The following is a 17,500-nucleotide window of genomic DNA, read 5'->3' as shown; positions in this document are numbered from 1 at the left end:
TAATAAAATTATAAGCCAAAGTACCATAATAAGATTTTTTTAAAAGCAAATATAAACATAATTATACACATTTTATTTCATTTTTACAACATGATTATACACATGATTATTTCAACATTAGATATCATTTTGCAAATCTCATTAAAAAAATCTCTTTGTAAGTTGTATGTTTTCAATTGTCATAGACATTCAATAAAAATATTGATATTTAATGTAGTTGCTAACATAGTAATAATTATATTTATTTTATATTGAGATGGAATGTGGAGATATTACACAGAATACCACAATTCCCATACATTATAAGTCATACAACTTTAAAAATCCACAGCAATAATTCTATTTTGCATTCTTCACCATTTATTATAAATAAAGAGGTCTAAAACTCATGACACTAACTTTTTAATCTTGATCTAAGAAGTCAGCGCAGTGCGTTTAGTTTAAGTTTAATATTTTCATATATTTCTTGCGAATAATATAAAAATATAGTTTTTATACTTTTACAAATGATTAGCTACTTGATAATACAAAAACCCGCATTTTTAGGCCCCTCGGCTGGTGGGGCCCCGGTGCTTTGTAGACCCAGGCATAAATCCGGGGCTTCGCATATAATGGGCACGTTTTAGATACATCTACAAACTGAATTGCAGTTTTCATAAAGAAGACTAGATTTAAAACGATGGGATATAACAATTGAATAAGCGTTTATAGAAATTGAAATGGTATATGAAATTACGTATATAGTTTTTCTCATGTAAAAAATTTCTCCCAAATAGTAAAATATATAATTAAAATCAACTAAATTTAACGTCGTGATGTACAATAAGACTAGTAATGTCGTCGAAGTAAATACAAACAGTAAAGGCACTTTGTATCACATTGCTATATAAGATAATTCATTTCTTAACGCGCTGATTGTAAATATGCATAAACTTTTTAATTTATTTAGTTAATCATATCATTAAGAGTTGCCATTATAAGGGAAATATGAACGTTATAGGCAATACGTCGCGTTTGTCGTGTTGCGGAACGCAATTCTGGCTCAGATATCGGTTGCGAGAGGAGCGAGCTATGATAAAATAAAGCAACACCCGTCCTGCTCACCCACTGTTCTGTGTTGTAATATAAAAAAATCTAGTCATTTTTGTAATAAATGACTGTTATGATTATAATTTGTTTAGTGTACCGTGTACGTATTTTATTATTCATTTCCAATCTCGAGAGATCGAATACGCCTATACACAATGCCTGAATATAATAATTCTACTAAGAGGGCCATGATATAGCAAACATCCAGGTCACTCGTCCATATTCTGCTTTATGCGTTAGCAGTAATTTATTATTTTTCAAAATTCCGAATTAGCCAAAAGTTTATTTGTCCCTAAACTTCCTAACTTCATTGACTAATTTTAAGTATGTTATATTTAAGAAGGTGAAGATTTGGAGGTTATTCCACCACGCTGCTCCAATGCGGGTTGGTAGAATACACATGTGGCAGAATTTCAATGAAATTAGACACATGCAGGTTTCCTCACGATGTTTTCCTTCGCCGTCAAGCAGGAGATGAATTATAAACACAAATTAATCACATGAAAATTCAGTGGTGCTTGTCCGGGTTTGAACCCACGATCATCGGTTAAGATTCACGCGTTCTAACCACTAGGCTATCTCGACTCTAAGAAGGCTCTAATAAGCTCCAAACCTTCTCCTCAAAAAGGAGAGGAGGCCTTAGCCCAGCAGTGGGACATTAACAAACTGTTACTATATACTTAAGCATGCCAATGATAATAATAAACGATATCTTACAATACTGACTGATATTTGTTAGTTTAATAAAAAATTAATGTTTTTTTTTCAACTAACCAGTAAGTCATTCTTGTTGTCCATCGTTATTGTAATTATTATACCCGTGATCTCCTTTGATGGTGGATGGGTAGATTTTTGACTAATACAACTGTAACACGTCTACCTTAACTAATATTATAAATGCGAAAGTGAGTTTGTTCATATAAATAGTACGCCACGTACAAACAACATCGCTACCATTGCAGCTGATCGTCGATTGCCATATCATCTATCTTAACAAAATCGCCTTTAGATTACAGAGCGCCCTGGACGAGCGCGTTGGTTGGTTTACCATGACTCTTAAGCTTATAACATTTAGAAATATAGATTTTATTTGTATTCTATCAAGATGTATTTAGTTTATAGAATACTCGTTGAGATAATAAAGTCTAGCTGGTGTATAAATAGTCTAGTCAGATTATTTAAGCCTTAATTGTTATCAAAGGTGTAAAATCCTTAAAATACGCTCTTATACTTTATATTTATGCGGTGAGATGTTTGATTTTATCGAGTAGGGCGTCGCAAGTCTTCTTAGCATCACCAAGCAACATGGCGGTGTTGGGGTTGTAGAAGATAGGGTTGTCCACAGCAGCGTAACCGACGCCCATCGATCTCTTCATTACTACCACCTGAGAAAAACCAAAGAGTTAATAAACAAAACCGTTGAATGCAACTTTATATCTTTTTACATATGTAATAATTAAAAAAAATGAAGCGTTTGTTAGTGATCATGCCTATGAGGCTGCAGATCCCAAGGTCTTGAACTCAGGATAGATCGTTAGTGAGTTTTTCTGTTATGAAATATTCAGTAGCAGCCCGTAGTTTGTAAGCACATTTGTGCTGCACCTCAACTCTCTCTGATCGGATAATGTAAGAGATAAAATTGAGAATGAACTTGCGATTGCGCAAAACACGTATTTGCACTATAATATATCTTGCGCAGTCGACTAGTCTCTTTCGAGAATACGATATGTGGAGCTATAGTCAAGTTATAAATAACTATTAAATCTTAGAACCAAAAATTTACTAAATTCATATGATCATAATGACAAAAAAAACACAAAATTTAAACCTGATAAGTTTCCTTTTGGTCAAATTATTAAAATAAAAAACATTTAATACTTTTGTGAATGCTACAACACGGTATGCTAGTGTTTATAATTTAATATTTTGAAAATTATTTCGAGACATATTTGCTTGTATATACCTGGTCAGCCTTCCAAACTTTAAGTACAGGCATGCCTGCAATGGGCGACTCCGGATCGTCTTCAGCCGCGCTGTTCACGGTGTCGTTGGCACCTGTAGTGATATTTTTTAAGGTAATTTATCATATAATTAAGCACTTATTATTCAAGTTATTCATTTAGGATCTTACGAGCACTTTTGATCCGTCATTTTACAAGGTGAAATAAAATATAAAGCCATTACCAGTTCTAAATGTATATTCTACCGAAAATAATTATTCTGTAACAGCCTACGAATGTCCCACTGCTGGGCTAAAGGTCTCCTCTCCCTTTATTGAGGAGAAGGTTTTGGAGCTTATTCCACCATATAATATACATAATATAAATAAAATAATTCTTTGTCAACAGTGTTTATGAATTAGTTGCAAGCATTTTGATTAACTTATAACTGACTATAACTTACCAATAACCAAAACTAAGTCAGTTTCAGGGAATTCCTCATTAATTTCTTCCATTTCAAAGACATCATCGTAAGGCACTCCAGCTTCAGCGAGCAGGACGTTCAATTGACCGGGCATACGTCCTGGTAACATACACAATAAAAACATTAGTCCAATTTATAACGTTATATGTTGTAGGTATGTAAATAATGTCAATAAAAGTGTAATGCTTACCAGCAACAGGATGAATAGCAAAACGCACTTTTTTCCCTATACCTTTGAGGATATCTACCAGCTCAGCAATAGGGTATTGTGCTTTCGCTACACACAAACCATAACCTGTTATTGGATATAAACATCAATTAATTTCATTATCACATATTAAATGCAATTGTCACATAATAACACAACTACAAGTACGACATGTTCTTAGAATATTTTATCTTTGCCGCTCTGAAGGTAATCTTTTTGAATAATTGCTAATGCAAAATTTAAAAAAAAGTTAATAAAAATAAATAAATATTGATCAGTAATGTAGAGGTCATTTTTGATTTTAGAATTCATAAAGAAATATAAAACAATTTTACTCATCGTTAGTTGTTTAGTGATCTGACCAGTGTGATGTAGGTATTTATGAATTGTATGTTTTTCTTTTATAGCTTCTGCATTCCTCCTTATATAGTTACTTACAAACATCGCAATTTCTGAGTTGTGAAGTTAATATGTTTATTTTTTTCATTACTTGTGGTCTAAGATGATATTTTACTTAGAAAATGCCTATTTACTTTCGGTACCCGATTTGTATATGGTTTGGAAAAACTGTAGTGTTTATAATGTACCTGGAGTAATAATGATAGAGGAGGAGCGGTGTATGAGGTCGGCGACGGAGTCGACGTTCATCTCGGTGTGTGTGGCGCCGGCCGGGCGCGCCGTCCCGCCGCTCGTCACGCCGTAGCCGCCCAGGATCACGTTGGGCAGGGAGCGGTTCATCGCCTGTTACGACACAATCACATTACATGAACTCTATCTCTTTTTTTAGAACGCCATCCATGTACAAATGTCATAAATGGCTGGCTACTATTAAATTTTAACTATGAATATATTATTCATCGTATGCAGGCAACTTCCTTTCATTCTATAATATTGTTATTACAGCTAAAATATAATATAGTTTACCGAGCGTACAGCAATACCTACTTTGTTAAACGTAAACCAAGGGGTTTATTAACAAATTAGTTAATTGGTTTTTCGTAAATAAAGTTTTTTTATTTTTTTTTATATTGACTAGTACTCATAAAACAATAATGTAACGGATATTTAGATGGATTTATACGTATCAAAGTATTTATAAGTATCATTACTTTACATATGTGTTACTCAAAAAATATTTTGTTCGATGGATATACATAGCTTACCTTGCACATGATGTAAGAGAGGATAGCTCCTGAGCTACCGATGAGTGCGCCCACGATAGTCATCAGAGAATTGTTCAACATAAACCCTTCCGCACACAGCGCCCAGCCTGAGTAACTGTTAAGAACAGTTATCACGACAGGCATATCCGCACCTTAAATTATAAGTTAATATCACTTTAGATCAAATGAGTGAAACGAGATAAACCTTACAAAATATTTAATTGAAATACACTTTACCTCCAATAGCAGAGGTTAAAGTCAAGCCTTGTATGCCACTAAGCAAAGCAGCAGCCGACAAAAGTGGCAATCCCGGAACTTCAGGGAATGCTAGGAGAGCTCCTCCACAGCCTAGTGAACCGGCCAAAAGACCTGCGTTGATAGCATGCCTACCAGGCAGAAGCAATGGTGCCGAAGATAGTACTCCTTGTAGTTTACCGTAAGCAACCAATGATCCGCTGTAAACAGATTACAGATAAAAATTGGTACCGATGTATAATGGTTAATTAATTATTAATGCCGCGTGACAAATAAATTGAACTTAATTTCATAAGTAAGCTTTATGACAGGAAATATACAAAATTTTAATATATACTAAGCAATCTATAGTCGTTTGTGAAACTAGAACCAAATTATGATAATATGAAATTCATATCCGTCTGATTAGTAGATTAATCCGTGAAAACAAAGAAACAAAGCTTAACTCTTTATTATATTACTACTTATGGGATTAATTACATTTTTATATAAGAAACACTCACGTGAATGTAATTCCGCCAATGTACGTGCCAAGGAAGAGCGACGTTTTAAGAGTAGCAGCAGTGGGATCGAGGGCCATTGCGGGGAAGTCGTGCATGTACGTGGCTATGCAGGTCAGCACCGCCGCCATGCCTACCAAACTACAAAGTATGATAAAAGATTAGCGCTTCCCTCTTCATCTCTCCTTTATTATAACTAAAGTTTATGCTGATAAGAATTTGACGAAAACTCCGTTTGGCGTCCGACCTATTTGTGTGAAGATTTTCTTATTGCATCGACTGCGGGTAAAGAAGAAAATCAGGAACGAAAGCAGAAGTCTGCTTCGTTGATTTCGAGGAGGTCTTAGACAGCGTGACTGATGTGATTACTAGTCAACTATCTAACGCAAAAATAAATATTGAAATCTTAAAAAAAGATTAGCAAGCTCGGCAAACTTTGCAGTACTAATAGAGACACTACCATACATAGATAGATGCATTACCTGTGAAAACCAGCTACAAGTTGTGGTAAGTCCGTGATCTCAATCTTCTTGGCGATGGTGCCCCCAATAAGTCCTCCAATACCTGCCACGCCAATCATTTGCGCTAACACTTCAGCGCTTGGCGTTAGAATTCCCAGAGTTGCCGCAATACCACCAGAAACTCCAATCTAAAGGCAATGGTATCACAGCATGTTGTATATAATTTCAATTAAATAAAGTTTTTTTAAAGAAGGCAATGAATGCAACTTCATATTACTAAAGAGTTATCACAACTAGACTAGCTGAACCCAAGTTACCTCGTTTGTATTAAAATGTACGAAAATGGTACGAAAACTTTTTTTTTAAACTTTACAAAAAAATTTTTTCAATTGCCATATTTGCAGACAAGATCATTATTACTGCGTCTTTATTTTATATTAAAAAAATAGCAGATATATTTAATTTAATTACTGACGTAGGAATAATGTTCAAAAAATCTTTGCTGTCTCAATGCCTTTACAATGATCAAAAGATTGATGCTGATGTCATCAAGATTACAATGAGTGGGTCTTGGGCTGAGTCTTGTAGCAATGTCTGTTTCTCTATAATGCCTTTTCTAATCATCAGTTGCATATTTATAGTAAGCCAATACGTCATCAGGTCGCTTCGGAATAAAATATAGTGATCGTTTTTTTATGCAGCCTTGTTCAAAAAACAACTGAAGCAAGACTAGCGGCTGCTCAAAGGACCAAAGTCACGTCTAAATGAAAATTACAAACCATTCCAAGGTAGTTTCCTTTCCGTGCTGTTTTCTGTGAACTGAGCCCAGCCAAAGCGCCTACGCAGCATAACGATGAAGCGAGATAAGCCATCTGATGTACTTCAGGGTATCCCTGGAATATAAGGAATATACATAATACATTGCCCAATATTTTTCAAGATCAAAATATAGTATGATGCCTAAAGTAAAATACCTGCATTGCAGTTGTAAGATATCCTGCAAGTAGCGCAGCAGCTGGTATGCCGTATAAGTAGCCATATTCCGGAGGGTCATCTGGCCTAAGCAATAGAGACAAATTATAGATAGAATATTAAAAAATAATAATATATGTACATAATATACTAACTGTTAAAAATTAATATACGAATAATACCTTTTGAACATGTCCAACATACGTTGTGTCACGAGGAATCCTCCAAATACGTTTACGAATGAGATAAGAGCGGCAGTGCTGGCTAACCACTAGAAATTCAAAGTTTATTAGAATTTTAATTTATTTCGATTTGTATATAAGGCGATTGATGTGTATATAACATTATTTTTAAATAGGTTTATAATATAAATAATGTTTGATATCACACTTGAAAAGACTGGTGTAATATTCAATATTAATTACTCTCAATTAAACGTTAATAAATAAAATTAAAATAAGTTAAGGTTGCCTGAATATTCTTTTTAGTGTTACTAATTGTGTAGTGAAAGTGTACGGAACAAATAGTTTTACCTGAACTGGAGTCTCAGGTACGTATCCGCCACCCATAAGGAGCAATCCACCAACAGCAGTAATACCAGATACAGCATTGGTTACTGACATAAGGGGCGAATGGAGGGCTGGTACCACTCCCCAAACCGTGTGGTAGCCCACTACGCCTAAAATTATTTGGTTTTTTTTTACATATTCAAAATAATATTTTGGTCATTCTTTTTTTTTCTGGCAATGAATTATAAGTTATAATACTTAAAGTATATTTACCTGATAGAGCTAAAGTTGTAGTCATTGTAGTAAATGCTGGATTTGGTGAGACCATCCCAAGTCCAATTAAACTAGCCAAGCCTGGAAAGTTATTAGATATATTTATTTTAAAAATAATAGTGATTAAGGAGTGTACATTTTTTTAGAATACATATCATTAAAAAAAAATGTATTATATTGCCTTTTTGAGGCACACAAGCAAACTTTACCATCTGCTCCATAAACATAGGCTTTGTATGATGTATTGTAATATTCAGTCAATTTTTGCGCACACCCATTAGTAATATGGGTTGCTTATCATGAGAACCGAGATGTGTGTTGACTAATTGAATTAATTGAAACTAAGCAATTGTGATAACAAAGATCTCTGTTTCATGACAAATAATAGAAAGTGGGTACCATCCACTGAGGGATATCGAATATAAAAACCCTACCTATAATTATTTTTTTTATATAGAATAGGAAGGCGGACGAGCATATGGGCCACCTGATGGTAAGTGTTCACCAACACCCTTACACATTGGCACTGTAAGAAATATTAACCATCGCTTACATCACCAATGCGCCACCAACCTTGGGAACTAAGATGTTATGTCCCTTGTGCCTGTAATTACACTGGCTCACTCACCCTTCGAACCGGAACACAACAATGCCAAGTACTGCTGTTTTGCGGTAGAATATCTGATGAGTGGGTGGTACCTACCCAGACGAGCTTGCACCAAGCTCTACCACCAGTAATAGGATATTGATTAAGATTTAATAGTTTTTATAATTTACCCGTGGAGTACAAGAATGTGTCCTTCAGGGTTTCATTGAAGGGGTTGGGCGGTTCGACGGCGGGCGGCGCGGGCCGCGCGGCGGCGGGCGCGGCGGGCGGCGCGGGCGCGGGCGGCGCGGGCCACAGCGCCGCGCCCTCCCTCAGCACTATGGCGCCGCGCGTCACCTCGTCCTCGAGGTCGATGTTGAAGTGCTCGTTGTTCCCTGTTTATATTCAAACTCATTTTATCTATGTTTAATTTTATATGATATATTAGCAGTACAGTTTCCCAGAATGGATGATGTTTATGTAAATTATTCCTCCGATATTTAAGGTCGTAGAGGGAATTTAAATAACTGTACATAAAAAACAGGCTATTTACAGGCCCGGACTTAAAAACCAAGGTCTCCAGGCACTTTGAAATTTGAGGCTACCCCATCCCAAAGCGGTTAGAGTATATATTTATTTTTGGCTGTTTGAGCCCCCAAGCCGGTGCCTTGTAGGCCTAGGCTTAAATCCGGAGCTGGCTATTTTACACAACAAGCGGTTAGCGCGTCCATAATAAACTCAAAACTCTACAAACTCTCAAGTTTTATAATTTAAGTACATTATTTAATTTTGGAGGAGGCCTATGTCCAGCGAAGCAGACCAACAACCCGCATTGGAGCAGCGTAGTGGAATAAGCTCCAAAAACCTTCTCCTCAAAATGAGGAGAGGAGGCCTTTAGCCCAGCAGTGGGACATTCACAGGCTGTTTCGGTATGTCCAGCTGTGGATCAAAATGGGCTGAATATGATGATGATTTAATTTTGATTGTTCTTAATATGGAAAATTTTTTATGCGTTAAACATCTTTACTTGTAAGTCAAATAATTATAGACCGAACAAATTTCATCACTATTTTCTTGTGAACTATGCTTGTACAATAGATATTTCCAATGTTTTAAAATAGAATCCTGGATTTTAATAACGATTCGATTTCATTGTAGGCAAAAAAACCGTTATCAATTTTGTTGTAATTCAGAGCACTCATAAAAAAACAAAAAGTGATAATGTTACGTAAGCAAACCAATCAGTTTTATCTTAATTATATTCGTATTGTACGAACTTTTTATTACTTATTATCGTCAAATTCGTAATTATGTTGCACTCGAAATCTTATTTCGATCTGCAGAATATTTTATTAATGCCATGATGGATGGACGTCATTATTGCAATTTTATCGCAAATTTTGGCTTGTCGTGATTGCAATATTAAAGTTTTTGATATCGGAGCGAGTCGATTGGCCATTAAATAAAAATTTTAGAAAGTATATAATCTTATCACAGTAAGCATCAAATAACATATCGACCAAAACAAGCCGAAGTTACAATTCTTATAATATTACTTTAAGGTTAATACTAATTTGTTTTATTTCTTGTTACATAACACGGCATACAGATAACTATGCACTCAAAAGTATTACAGAACTAGACACACATTAAAAAAGTATTACCACAGTAATTATTTTATTTAATCATTTCATACCACATCGAATACGATGCGGGAGACAGCCGACTGTGCCTATTTTTAGTATGACGTCACAATACTAAAATTTTAAGATTTAAACTAAACTTACCTAAGCTGAGCAGGAAGGCGGAGATATTGTTGGCATAAAGAGTAGAGGCATGTGCGGGCATCCTGCTGGGCAAATCGGTAAGACCAATGTGTGTAACATCATGCACCTTTGTTATTTTGCCCTTAGTGGTCGTCTGAATGTTGCCGCCCATTTCTGCCGCCAGGTCTACTATCACACTGCCTGGGGCCATGTCACGAACTGCGTCCTTTGGAAGATCGAAGTACCCGTTGCAAATAAATATGTTTATTCAGTTACATGCCCCACATAAATAAATAAATAATAATAGTAAATATATTCATATATAAGTGTTATATTTAATTTATTATTTTTTTTACAAAATATAAAAAGAAATGTTTAAAGTAAAAGTATAGGGGTCACCTTACTTATGTTTCTTTCACTACCATCACCGAACCGTTTTTAGGATTTTGTTCACCTTGAGATAAAAGCATTGATGCGAAATTTAATTTAATTTACACTTTGAATGGTTTTACGTTATATTTAATAACGTACTTTGTTTTATAGGAAGTTATCAGTTTACCTCTAAAATAAGCAGTGGTGCAGGTTTTCCAGGTATAAGAGCTGTGCTGATGACTACGTCTGATGTTCTGGCTTCTTTCCCCAATAACGCTCGTTCAGCGTTGAGGAACTCCTCGCTCATCTCCTTGGCATACCCGCCCGCACCAGATCCTTCTTCCTGATATATAAATAAAAATTTTACAAATGTAGCATTTCCAATTATATTGGAAATGCTACAAAATATTATCAAATATAAAAATATATCTATATTATTCATTATGTAAGTATAAATACATAATAAATGAATGTATGTATACATTTGTATTATTTATATAAAAGTACTTTAATGGATAACAAAATTTAAGTGTCAAAAAAATGATATTAAATTATTGAATAAGTTTAAAAAGACAATACATTCTATTTATAAAATTGTGACAGAACTTCTATTTACGAAAAATACTGTAAATGTATGTATTTTCGATCGTAAAGTCGCAGGCTTTAATTCTGCATATAAGAAGTTGTTGATATTGTTATGTAATAGATGCAGGTAGCTGTGTTCATTTCTTAGCAAATATTTGTGTTCCTGATTACGTTAAATGCTTTGCCCACAAGTTTAACAAGCATTATAAATTAGACCTTGAGATACATGCAAAGTTATGATAAATGCAGCTCAACGCAACGCAAACATATTTTTGTTTGCGTTGCGTTGAAAAAAGAAATTGCTAAACATGAACTAACAAGCAAATCACGTAAAAGATAAAATAACAAGCATTTGGCGAAAAATATTTATATGCAACAAGACAATGTGAAGTTTATGCATGAGCTAAGACGATGATCTGTTTGTTATTTTATGCATATTTCTATCATTAGAACTCACAAAGGTCAGCCACCTAGCGTAATAGGAACTTGGTCAATGTCTTATTAAATCATTTGCGATTACGTACGCACGTGTAGTAGAAATTCTACGAGATTGACATGTGTAAGATTACTCTTTAACCGCATTAAAAGAAACACACAAGAAACCACATTAAAACGCTGTTTATTAATATTAAATAAATAATAACTATACTAAAAAAAAATATAAGATTTAGCGCACACCATACTCAAATTTGTTCTTATGCCAATAAAATTTAATTGTTTCGAATTCTGTACAAAGTGAAATATTATTTTGTTTTGAAACGTTTTACTTAATACATACCATGATTGCTGATAGGTTAAATCTGACTCCGAATACTACAATCGCAAAACGGGTGATCTCACGGGTATAAAAATAAGATTAGAATAATCTTTTTGCTAGATTTTACTATTAATATATAGTATCATTGGTGTCAATCAGAACCGACACCGAAAAAAGGCTACAAGGGCAAAGTCAAATTAAAACTAAGACATTAAAGATCTTCTTAGATCAGATTAGATATAATGCAAGTGTGAGCAAACGCAGGTTACAGTCCAATCTTACAGGCGATTCGACACGACCGAGACATCTGTATTGTTTATGATGATTAATATAATAAATTTAACTTCATGTGGTATCAGTGTCATCATACCTTCACATCCATAGTGATGAAGTGTGCGCCAAGACTCTCGATCTGCTCACGCACAGCGGGGCGCGTGTCGAAGGCGCGCACGGCGGCGCCCATGCAGCGCGCCTGCGCGGCCGCCGCCAGCCCCGCCACGCCGCCGCCCACCACCAGCACGCGGCACGGGGGCACGCGGCCCGCGGCGGTCATCTGACCTGATACAGACCACCCCTTACAGATACATGCGTGAATGTCTTCTAGTGCATCGACATCTTAATTATTAGATTTATTATAAAGCTCAACGTTAGTTTTGCTATTAATTTTTCAATTGATATGAGTAAAATGACAAATTTGACAAAGAAATTTTGTGTTATAGCGGACATTGGCTAGGGGATTAAATATGCGGTTCTCAAATGAAGATCCGGTTACAAATCCTTGAAAACACTGACATTTTATTTGCTTAATTTGGGTTTATAATAAAATTTCACGTTCTATTTTTAGTAATCTTTCTTTTTTTTTTTGTCTTACCGGAAAAAAAACGCGGAAAATGTGCGGCCGCTTCGATGACAGCGCGATAGCCCGCTACGTTAGCCATCGAGCTGAGCGCGTCGAACACCTGAGCGCGGCTTATACGAGGAATGCAGTCCATTGCTGACAGGCGAAATAATTAACAAAATATAATTCCAAGATGTTATAGAAGGTATTGTAATGTAATTGATCTTTGTTATGTACTTACCAAATGCGTTAACTTTTTTAGTTGCCAGTTTTTGTATGAGGCTTTGATTTTGTGCGGGATATAAAAATGATATAATAGTGGATTTATCGGCAACATTTTGAACTTCATTATCTGCTAATGGACGAACCTTTAAAACGATGTCTGTAAAAATATGAAAACTTTGTCACTTTTTTAGTAAATATAGGTTTGATTTTATTTCCAAACAAATAGTATCAAATACACTATTAATTACATTATTCATTAATTATTTACATATATATATATATAAAAAAAATATTTACTTGATTGATAAGTATCCTTTAAGCTGGTGATTTTGGCGCCAGCTTCCTCGAAACTCTTATTTGGAAAATTTGCTAATATCCCAGCGTTTTCTTCTACATTAACACTAAATCCTTTTTTAACTAATTTACTAACTACCGCTGGTACTATGGCAACCCTAAAATTGTAAAAATATATACAAAAACAAATATGGGTTTCTTATAAAATGTTCAGTTGAATAATGTTAGGGATCAAGTTATATTGAGCTCTAATCATACCAATCAATCTAATAAAAATTCTGTATTGCGGTTGATAACTACGCAGTACGTTCTTGATTAAATACAATACTGTTGTAGGTACCACATTAGAAGTCATAAATACAATTAAGTGAATTTCAAATTCATATGCTGATTTTAATATAACTTTACAAAATACCTTCTTTCATCTTGCCATATTTCTTTCGGAACTCCAACACTGAGTTTTGTATATGGAACTCCTTGGACAGGTGGCGGTGTTGAGGATGAGCTGAAGAGTCTCCGTTGCCATGACTTAGGGAGCGGCTTGCCAATGCGGAGAACTCTCACGCAGCCGCACATTTTCACTTCAGCTTACAGCGAACTAAAAATAGTATATAGAGCTAAAAATTGGTACCGGAGCCTTAAATATACTATTAAAAAATAAACACTATCTATCCCATTTCTGCTAATAATAATTATATTTAACATAATTATATTCAAGGTTAAATGTGAAAATCATTAGATTTTCGCGTACTCATTTCTCTCAAAATGACGGTGATATCGTATAAATAGGCCAACGTTTGTAAATAAATCAAAATCGTTTTTAAAAGTATTTTTTCCTTATGAAGTGTAAGTCATAAGAAAATTTCTAAAACCGAAAAAGAACCTACAATAATCTGGTCCATAATATGCCTTTCTAATACTCGTGCAAAACTAGTCTAAAACTAGTAAAAATTTAATTAGTTAACATGCAAAGTGCATACAAAATTTTCGGTTGTATAATTTTATTTATAACACGTATATTAATTTGTCAGTCAGTATTAAATTTTCTATTAAAATTACAAAACAACCACAAAGTTTTACCATTACTAAAATAAAAAGAGGAATAATAATACAATTCTACATAGTGATTATTCCTATCTTATTCAAAGCAAGAAGGATATAATTTTGCTTTTATAATAAACCAGCTGACCGAAGGATTTTATCCCGAGCTAAGTGTTTAATTAATGATCCCGTAATGTGGGCTAAGGCATCATACAACAATCGCCTAGCGTAATTTTTCCTGCGGTTATTTAATTATCTAATATAAAAAAGTAATATTTCTAAAATTACCGGTTCTAATTGCAAAGTTAAGCTATATTTATCTACATGAAGCGTTTAAAATTAATAGTATTTATTTTGATAAAGAGTTTACGACAACTAACATAAACTCCGGTTATCATTTTTTTTAACAATAAAAATGATTGTAGGGTCTATAAAAGCTAACCATATGTTACCATGGACTTTTTATTAAAACTTTTCATGATAAACCCATAAGGCCATACCATTTATCTTCGTTTAACCTAACTATTCACGTAGCGCACACCGTTAAAGTTTTCAATTTATACATAATAGTCTATGTCTACCTGGAATAATGAACCTCTCAAATGGTGAAAGAATTTTACCAATAGGTGCCGTAGTACCGGAGATTACTTTCTGCATATACAAAAACTCACAAAATTGACGTTCTATTTTTATAATGTATAATTATTTAAGGATTACAGATATAATATGGCGTATACTAGTCGAGAGATTAACCCGCTAACCCAAAGCGGGACAAGGTCGCAGTAAATGTAGTTTATTTTAAATTGACACATCTGGTTAGCAGAAAGCACAGGTGTGCAGGTACACTATATGGTGTGGTGTACTTAGCTTCGGCTGGTATTGTTCCAGTAATTTAAACTTCGATTTAGTCCGTCTATCCACACTTAAAAGCCAAAGCGAACTTGTCTATGCAAGGGCTTCTGTTGCTTTAAGTTGGTTAAAGGTAAGCTAATATTAAATAGAATCACAAAGGCGTGTACGTTAAGTTATATATAAAGTATGATGACTAGTTTTGCACGAGTTTTAGGGAGGCATATTATAGAACGATTATACTTTTCCATCTTTAGTCTTTTTTTACGCTGGAAGAACGCGTTACGCGTGACCCCCACGGGAACAGTAGGGGGGTATGTGGGGCTCGCCAAGGCGCCAAGTGCACCCCGAACATCGGAATACCCACTAAAAAACCAACGGTACCCTTTCCGTCTTAACCAGGAGCGCCACGGGATCGCTTTCGCATGCTACCGTGACGCTATTCCATCTTTAATCCTGATATCTTATGAAAGAAAATGGTAAAAAATAGAAAAAGATACCTTCTATAATAATTCATGTATAAGTATTATATAATCATAATATAATAAGTATAATTCATAAACGAATTTTGTGTACAATTGCATGATCTACAACCTTTTTAGAATACTATATTATCATCACCGCCTATATACATAAGCCCTGTAAGAAATATTAACCAACCTTGGCAACTAATAAGATGTTATGCCCCTGGTACCTGTAGTTACTTTAATACTATTGCTGCTAGTCAGTGGAATATATGAGTGGGTGGTCCTACAAACACAGGCTTGCACAAAACCCAACCACCAAGTATGAGATACGTAAGTAATATATTACTATTAAATATTCCAGTTTCACCAACTCGCTTTATCGAGTAATGTTTGACACGTATCGTTAAAAATACGGCCCATCATCATCGAGTGGACAAATTTATAAAAAATAAAAATGAGATCAAAATATGGCAAATGTTTTTTTTTTATATAGAAATTGGTACCTAAGTTTAAGTACATTAAGAACACATACTTTTTAAGTCAAAATTTAAACATTAAGTATTTCATATCACACTGCAATCTACTTGAAAGCAATCAGGGAATTGAGATAGAAGCAAAATGCAGAACTCGAGTCACTGACACTGTTCGTTAATAAAATTAATAATTCGTTTTGCTTTTTAGTATAAAACGATGTTTATAAACTTCAGTAAAAAACGGTACATATATAAATATTGATAAATAATAACAATATGTTTAATTAAATGTAATGAGTTATTTCGTACGTTGCCAAACTACACAAAAAACAAACAATATTATCTTTTATTTAGTCGTTATCTGTTAGCTTACGTATTTGTTAAGCTGAACATTTACACCGGTTATTGTTCAATACATTTTTGTTTACGTGGACGATAAATTCCGTGATTAAAAAATGTACAAATTACAAAAGTAGTAAGCTACTAGATATTTTTGATACTAAGAAAAACATTATTTAGATATACTCTAATTAAAAAGTTAAATTACAACAATATTCAATATAATTTATTTAATTTTCAATAATCGCGTTAGTAGCGTTCCATACAATTTTATAAAATTGTTGACTGTTGTGTATTCATGCTCAACTTAAGCTTTTTAAAATTAACACATGTCAAAAATAAAAACAAACACTATATTAGAATAGAAATCATTAAGGATCTTACCTTATTGCGTTTTTCGATTTATGAATCGATTTATCATCTGTAATTTTAAATTTAATACTCAGCACTACTGACAATTTTAAAAATTTTAAATAATTATTTGACCAGAACAAAGCACAACGAGCAGCGAGCCAACTCAGTCGCAGAAAGCACAGAATATTATTATTGCATCGAAGAACGGATGGTGCCGGCCGCCGCCGGGTGTCGTTGCCTGCCGGCCGGCCTCGTTCGCTCTCACTCAGGTCAAAGAATAAAGAATATATGTAGACGCTGTGTTGGAGAAATATTGAATTTTTTTTTAAATATAAGACTAACTGCCATCCATAGTCCAGACTTGGCACGAACACAATTAGGGTAAGACATAGTTTTACACATAAACGTATAAATAAACATTTTTTCTGTCAGAAAACATTGGCAAGCGATATCTCGTAAAATACTTATTAAACAATGATACAAATATGTTCATCCTGAACATATCACAAATACGACAAATTTTACAAAAAATACGACGTCACGAAATCACGTATAATCTAAGTAATATAACATATTGTAAATGCGAAAGTGAAGTTGTTAATTTGTATCTCTTTTTGTTACTCTTTCACGTCTTAAATACTCAACTGGTCATCATGACACTGACATGGCGCTGCCTGCTAATACTCGATGGAATAATGGA

The 17,500-nt window shown here is 34.3% G+C and overlaps 1 protein-coding gene across 1 annotated transcript; it reads right to left on the bottom strand.

Annotated features, from left to right (window-relative positions):
• Positions 1-75: 75 nt before the first annotated feature.
• On the bottom strand, positions 76-17,028 carry LOC126777824 (NAD(P) transhydrogenase, mitochondrial-like). The gene is made up of 23 exons (XM_050501009.1): positions 16,831-17,028; positions 13,693-13,875; positions 13,281-13,435; positions 13,000-13,140; positions 12,792-12,914; positions 12,291-12,478; positions 10,766-10,921; positions 10,228-10,432; positions 8,632-8,835; positions 7,855-7,935; positions 7,606-7,751; positions 7,255-7,343; positions 7,075-7,159; positions 6,880-6,993; positions 6,122-6,288; positions 5,643-5,780; positions 5,122-5,339; positions 4,885-5,036; positions 4,309-4,462; positions 3,704-3,808; positions 3,493-3,612; positions 3,053-3,144; positions 76-2,474 (listed from the first exon to the last, which is right to left on the bottom strand). The coding sequence occupies exons 2-23, from the start codon at positions 13,851-13,853 to the stop codon at positions 2,328-2,330; spliced, it is 3,141 nt and encodes a 1,046-aa protein (XP_050356966.1). The 5' UTR covers positions 13,854-13,875; positions 16,831-17,028; the 3' UTR covers positions 76-2,327.
• Positions 17,029-17,500: the final 472 nt, after the last annotated feature.

This window comes from Nymphalis io, chromosome 2, assembly GCF_905147045.1.
Source record: "Nymphalis io chromosome 2, ilAglIoxx1.1, whole genome shotgun sequence".
NCBI lineage: Eukaryota > Metazoa > Arthropoda > Insecta > Lepidoptera > Nymphalidae > Nymphalis > Nymphalis io.
The sequence above is the reverse complement of the archived record's forward strand: the minus strand, read 5'-3'. Positions and strand labels throughout refer to the sequence as shown.